Below are 6,875 nucleotides of genomic sequence, written 5' to 3' on the forward strand. Positions count from 1 at the left end.
ATGCATTTAATAAAAGAAACCTAGGAAAAGTGAGGGAATGGTGATACTGTAAGGGTTTGAATCAGTGTGTAGTGATTACAGTGTGCTGTTTTGTACTTCTTTAGTAAAATGGAGGTAGGAGTGTTATACACCATTGCAGGACTTTCTTAGGGGTCTAGGCCAGGGCTACCCAAGTGTCAAGTTCAGGGAATCCTTAAGATTCCACAGCAATAGAAGATAGCCTAAGGTGGGGAAGGGTACAGAGAACCCCTACAAACTGTGCATAGCTCCCTTCCACTTCCCTGGGTGCTCGTCCTTCCAGCTTCCCTGGAGCTATCCTCTTGCAGGGGAGAACTGGTATCTGGGATAATAGGCCCCTCTCTACTTTCAGCCAGACATAGCTCATAGCCTCCTTCATGTTTTGGATGGGCCATGATGTAGATGTGTGAGGGGATGTGCAGAGGAGATGAGCTACAGAGTATAGAACTTAAATGGCTGCATCTGGATGCTTCACATTGCAAGTCTGGTGGCCTCCCCGACCCACAGAATATAGATGACTTGTCAAGCAGCAGAAGCAGAAGATCACAGTTTGGACACACGGCACATTTTCTTTAGTGATACCAAATTTTCTAATGGTGTAACTGAGGGAAATGCCAACAAGTCCTATTACAAGTCAGGCCACCGTGGCCCTGTACAAACTTAAAGCACACAGACAAATTCAGCACACTTGCATGCAGTCTAGAAAATACAAATTCCCCATTGGCACCACTCTGAGCCATGGGGAAAAGCAAGCCCAACTCACGCTGTAAAGTCTTTGCCTTCTGATCTCAGTTAGTCTAGTTATAAAATGCTCTGAGTCCACCCTAGCCTTTGAAGCAAAGCTTTAGCCCAAGTGGTGAAAATCTGTACTTTCAGCCCCAAAGGGACCATAGTGAATCCCTGCATTCAACCCAACAAGATATATCAGTGTTCTGAATAGCCAAAGGAAAAAGCACAGCTGAAAACTATAGCAAAGCATTCACTTGTCACTCAGTATTACAAATGGCTGAAAATATTGCTGTTTTGTAATACATAAAATTATATTACTTGTTCAAAGTCCAAATTGTCCTATTTTGTGTATGCAAGAGAAGGCCTATTCATTTTTGTTAGTAAATTGATTCAGAGGGGGGGAGACACATATTTTAAAGAAAGCAAGTTAAAGATTTTTTTTTGTTAATGGTAAGTGGTGCAGCATAATTTAGTTTATTACTAATTCCAGAGAGAGGAAACAGAACCATGATGTCATGTCTTTTAGCTTCATTCTGACATTTCATCTCCTCTTTTTTGGCTGAAATGACTCACAAAATCATAGACATTAGAGATAGAAAGAGACCTATAAGTTCATCTAGTCCATTTGTCTGCCACTGCAGAGTTGTTATTTCAAATAGTAAACAAGAAAACCCTATTAGAGACAGGCACAATGTTCTCTAACACGCTTGAAGGATTATCACTACTAAAATATGCTTTAGTGATTTTCATACTCCCCTCTCCTCAGAGGCCTGGTCCAAAGCATAGCAACATCAGTGAAAAGCCTCCAAAAGTCTTCAGTGTGCATTGGGTCTGGTTGTGAATTATTGGTCTGTGAAGAGTGCAAAGTGCGAAGTGTATCAAGGATCTGAAATGGAAGATGGCCAGTTGCTATCTCTCTCCGTTTTCTTTGAGCATCAATTGTCTTGGGCCCAACTTGTCACAGGTAGCCTCAGATTTTTGGGTGCTCATAGTTTGTGTGCCCAACTGATCTATTTTTTTCAGGAAGCGCTGAGGATGGGAAAGCCCACCTGAACTTATTGGGAGCTGTAGGGTGCAAAAGCACTGAGAAACCACAAAGGAAAGTACCCAGTCTCCACAGCCACAGCTTGGAGAATGTGGCTGTTAGGCCCAACTCCTTAGAGGTTCCAAACTCCCATTGGAGATGGATACCCAAGGGATTCAGGTACCCACATACCTCTGAGCATCTGACCCTGTGCATCAGAGACTGTCTCACATTATGTGTTTGTACAGCACCAGGGGCCTCACTGAGTCCAAGAGCTACTGGAATACACATGGTAAACTCTAATAATCCAGTACTGCTCGCCGGGGCAATGCTGCTTGCCTTCTGCTCTGCATCTGTACTGGATCCAGCATAATGGGGTCCTGGTCCAGGATAGGTAGTCCCACACTTTTCCAGAGTACAAACATGTGACCTAACAATGATAATAAGGTTGTTGAGGTTTTTTTGGCAGTTAATGTCACCAGAGTGTGGCTGAAATTAAAAACGAGCCAGTTACATTCCCTTCCTCCTCTGCCCCTGCTTCAACCTCACACCTTCCTACTGTTCCCTATCTCAGCTGCTGCTGTCACCAGTAACCATGGGTTCTCTGGCTGTTGTCCAGGAAGAATTATTGCAGGATTTTTAGAAAACATTAGCACATTCAAATCTCTTCAATTAGGCTGCTACTTCTTTTTGTCTTTGCTGCTGTTTGCACTTAATACCTAATTTAAGAGCATGACAGGGAAAATCTGTGACAGATGGTTAACAGCAAGAAGCCTGGATTTAGGCATAAGAGATTTCCCTCTGACGTGGCTCAATCCCACGCCCATTTGTTTCCTAGCCTTATCAGACACCCCAATATTTCCACAGACCCATCAACATTTCTGGGGTGATCGTTACCAGTGACTCCAGTAGCCCTGGGGAGATGAAGGCTCTGCTTGTATCAACCCTGCTGTCTGTAGCCTCCAGGAAGCTTGGCCAGCTGATGTGAGAGCCACCGTCTTGTCTGACACCCCAGAACCAAACTGGGGAGCCATTGGAACTGAAAAACGTGCTGTTGCCACTTCAGTTAAAGGACCCCCCCCCCCCCCCCCACTAAGAGGGGCTGCATCTGGTCATATCCTCTGTGGATAGGTACAGAGTAGACTCTGGGGGTGCACACACAGGAGGGTTATGCCGTGAGTTCACTTTAGTGATCTGTCATGTTTGTGAATATTCCCATGACTCTGTAGAAAGAAGTGATACAGCCTGTGTTCCCATGGCAGATGAACTCTTTGCTATCCCTAGCAAAGACAGGTCAAACAAACACCTAGTCAGGCTCCATTAACCCATCTTGCAGGAGGCAAATGCCTTCCAGTGTGATGCAATAGGCCACCATTATTTCACCAGTGATGATGCTTTCATGGCTCATAAACTAGCTCTCTGCTTGTGGAGCTTCCTCCAATCGCTTTGTTTCTGGATTGGTGATTCCAATTCCTCCTGGGCAAGTGCGATGTTTCTGTCAGAAAATCACATTGGGAGCCGGACTGGTTGGAAAGGCAGTGCCTGGGAGCCCAAAGCAATCCTTATTCTGCTGAGGGAAGCACAGTGACTTTAAGGCTGGAAAGCACCATTAAACCATCTCATCTGACCTCTTATATAACCCAGGCCAACTGAGTTTCATCCAATTACTTCTATATTGAGTCCAATTACTTGGGCTTAACTAAAAACCCTTGCAGGCCACAAGAAAAGGCCAAGGGGAGTGGGGGTAGGGGGCGGATTTGAGGACAAAAAGAAGGGACTTGCTGACCCAGTGCATGCGAGGAAGCCTCTTCCATCCTCAGCTTCTGATTGCTGCTGTTTTCACAACCAGATTGTAGGTCATAAATCCAACTTATCCCAGATAAGAGGGGGAATGAAAAAGCTTTACCTGCTATGCTGTTTTGATGCCCTTTCCTTGCCTTCACTTCAACTTATTTTTCTTTCCCTGTGTGCTCCAGTTTCTCTTCTCCCACCAAAATGGCCCTTCACCAGCCCTATCAGGTAGCCCCTGTATTTCAGTAGAAGATGTCCTTGTGTGGCTCGTAGTCCCTTAGGCTGCATCCAGACTGCAGTTTCTTCATACTGGGAAATTAGGAGTAGGTCTACATTGCAGTGTAGTACAGACATACCTATGCTAGCCTCAAATTAGCTAGTTTATATGCTGGGAACAGCCTGACTACAGCAGCACAGAGCTCAGTGCAGCTACAAAACCTGTCCAAGAAGCAGGACATATGTTCTGGCCATGGTTAGACAGGCAATGGTAGATGACACTGAGAGTTTAAAGTTAGGTTAGGTATCTCTGCATCACCAGGCAGTGAGGTTATGGGTGAGGTCACCCTGAATGAGCAGTCTAAAGAAACCATATCAGCTCCTTAAGCAAGAGTCTTCTAACATCTAGAAGACCACACTATAATGCTGGATGGATGCTGGGCCTTCCATCCACTTCTCCCCAGACCTCTGAAAATCTCTTTTGTTGAGCCATGAATCTCTCTAACAGCAGAGCATCTTCAGCACTGAAGTGAGCACATTTGCTTTCCAGAAACCGAAGGGCACCATCATTTCCTTTTGTATGAGAAACAATTGCAAGGTGGCACCTCTTCCCATGACAGTTCAGTGAGGGTGGTGAGATGCTGGTAACTGATATTACAGCACCTCACTATTTCACAGCTCCTGGGTGTCCCCAGCATAAAATAGTGGCCAACCCAAATATAGTGGATGCTGGTGAAGCACTCCTGGCTAGTGACTCAGCAGCATCTCAGTGCCTGACACCAGCACTCTCTCCTTAATCTCAGTAACAGGATGTATCGTGCAGCTCTTAACCACTAGTGCCTCTTCTGGAGTTAGCAGTTTCTAATGCTAGTTCACTTTGTTGGTGGGTTCAGGGGAAGCAGCTGAAGATACATTCCAAATAAGGAAAAGTGCTTCCAGCCATCCCTCCCAACTCTCCTAGCAAAGCCATGAAGAAGAGGTGATAACGCATCCCCTGGCTTTTATAGTGCTGATGATGTCGGTCTGTGAGTGCCCCAGAGGGACATTACATGGGCTTTATTTTTGTGATTTACATAGATTGCACTGTAGAAGTTTACAATCTAAAATATGCATTTGCTACAGTGTTGGGAGCTGTAAAGAAGAAAGCCATGTAATAAACAGCCTTCTGGTCCTGGCATAAAATTCACTAGAATACATATTACCAGTGCCTGCGCTGAGCATTAGTTCTCTCTTTTACATATATTTTCTATGCACAGCAGTGTTATCATCTCCAGAATGTCTTAAAGTTTTCTCTCCCTCTCTCAGCCCAGGGATCGCCTGCCAACAGAAGAGAGCAGAGATCTGTTTCACTAACATCCCTCTAATTGGACCATCTTTGCACTACACCTGTTTATTAGAATTCATACATTATTATGCCCAGAGTGTACATCCCATAACATAACAGTTCATTTTACAGGTAAATCATAGTATTGTAAAATTCAGCGGAGCACTTACTGGTAACAAACCTTGTTGGAGTTGGTCTGGATTGCTGACCTGATTTGCTTCCTAACTGGTTTCATCCTGCCCTTTAATAGTTGCCATAGTATTGCAAATTGTGGAGTTACTGCTGCTAGTTACCCCACTGGTTAAAGCTGCCCCTTGGTTTCTGTTGAAATCAGATTGCAGAACCCTCTCTAAAGCAAAAGACTAAGGCAGGATAGATTGAAATATAACCGTTGAAAATGCGGAACAAGCAACATGCTGATGTGTGGATGCTTTTGTTTTATCTACCACCTCAAGCATTATGAGAGATTAGGGTAATAAAAAATGCATTAAGGACAAGAATTATGATTATATGTTATTAGCAAATAAGAATAAGAATTTGCAATCCTTCATTGGGATGAAGCCAAAAGTCTTCAACATTTTTCATCCAGAATGGGAGAGGTTCACTCAGAATAGCCAACAGCCTGGTGGTGAGCCAACCCGCACCCCCACATTGTAATGTATAAGTGTCAGGAAATTTGCATTGCCATGCCCTCTGCATGATGAAACAGAGTGAGACCAGGCCTTCCATCAGTCCACACCCCTGCTCAGAGTCTGCGAGAAAGGGGTAGAGCAAGGGTGTGAAAGATAAAGCCTATGGGCTAGATCCAATCTACAAGGACTGCTTATTGGGTTGGCCAGAGCAGGCGCTGGATCTAGCATGTGAATGGGGCATCTGTGGGTCCCCCACATGCTGGATCCAGTGCCTGCACTGGCCAGTCCAGGACTGTTGCACACTGGATGCAGCACCAGCCCTAGACCAGCTCAAACAGATCTGGAGCTGATGGAGTCCCCACCGAAATCTTCAATCAGCAGGGAGAGGAGCTCACATCACAGCTCCACATGAACACCACGTGCCCCTGGAGACTAGGGGGACATGGAAAGCTCCGGCAGGCAGCAGCAGCGCTGTCAGTGGTGGGAGCATGGCAGCAGTAAGTGGGGAACTCCTGCAGGCAGCCACAGCACTGTCAGCAACCGGGGTGGGGGATGGCGAGCACTGATTGGTGGTCAGCAACCACGCACAGATGCCGCCAGCAGTGTCAGTGGCACCTTTTCATAGGGGGTGCACCACAACGCTCAGGGGGTGCACGTGCACCCGCATGCACCCCGTACGCGTCACCAGTGGAGCTCCATGCCCTCATCTTAAGGATTTGGAATGATGAGCAAATCCCAGATGACCTCAAGGATGCCATGATTGTGACAGTCTTCAAGAAGGGAGACAAGTCTGACTGGAAATTACAGAAGGATTGCCTTGCTGTTCACTGTGAGAACCCTCCTAAGCCACCTCCTTCCATTTATTGAAGAGAGCCTTCCAGAATCTCAGTGTGGGTTTAGGGCATCAAGAGGCACAACTGACATGATCTTCACAGCTTGCCAGCTGCAGGAAAAATGCCGGGAACAACATATACTGCCCTGAACAAGTAACAGTAGTGAGTGAGGAAATGTGGATGACTTCAACATGTAATGAAAATATAAAGGCTACTTTTATTGATAGCTGACTCACAGTTTCTTTCCATATACAATATTGATAAACAGTGCAGTGAATCAAGTTGTTTGACTAATTCTTGCCATCCTG

At 45.6% G+C, this 6,875-nt stretch overlaps 1 protein-coding gene across 5 annotated transcripts in view; it reads left to right on the plus strand.

The window, feature by feature from the left end:
* SYNDIG1 (synapse differentiation inducing 1) overlaps positions 1–6,875 on the plus strand; it is a 173,758-nt gene that overhangs the window by 91,074 nt on the left and 75,809 nt on the right. Inside the window, exon 4 of one of the 5 annotated variants that reach the window (XM_025191108.1) lies at positions 5,084–5,191. The exons of the other annotated variants lie outside the window; for them this stretch is intronic. Within the exon in view, the coding sequence (XP_025046893.1) occupies positions 5,084–5,131 (48 nt within the window). The 3' untranslated portion in view covers positions 5,132–5,191. Of the gene's footprint in view, positions 1–5,083; positions 5,192–6,875 lie in introns of those variants that run through there. 5 annotated transcript variants of the gene reach the window in all.

Source organism: Alligator sinensis, unplaced genomic scaffold (assembly GCF_000455745.1).
Source record: "Alligator sinensis unplaced genomic scaffold, ASM45574v1 scaffold239_1, whole genome shotgun sequence".
NCBI lineage: Eukaryota > Metazoa > Chordata > Crocodylia > Alligatoridae > Alligator > Alligator sinensis.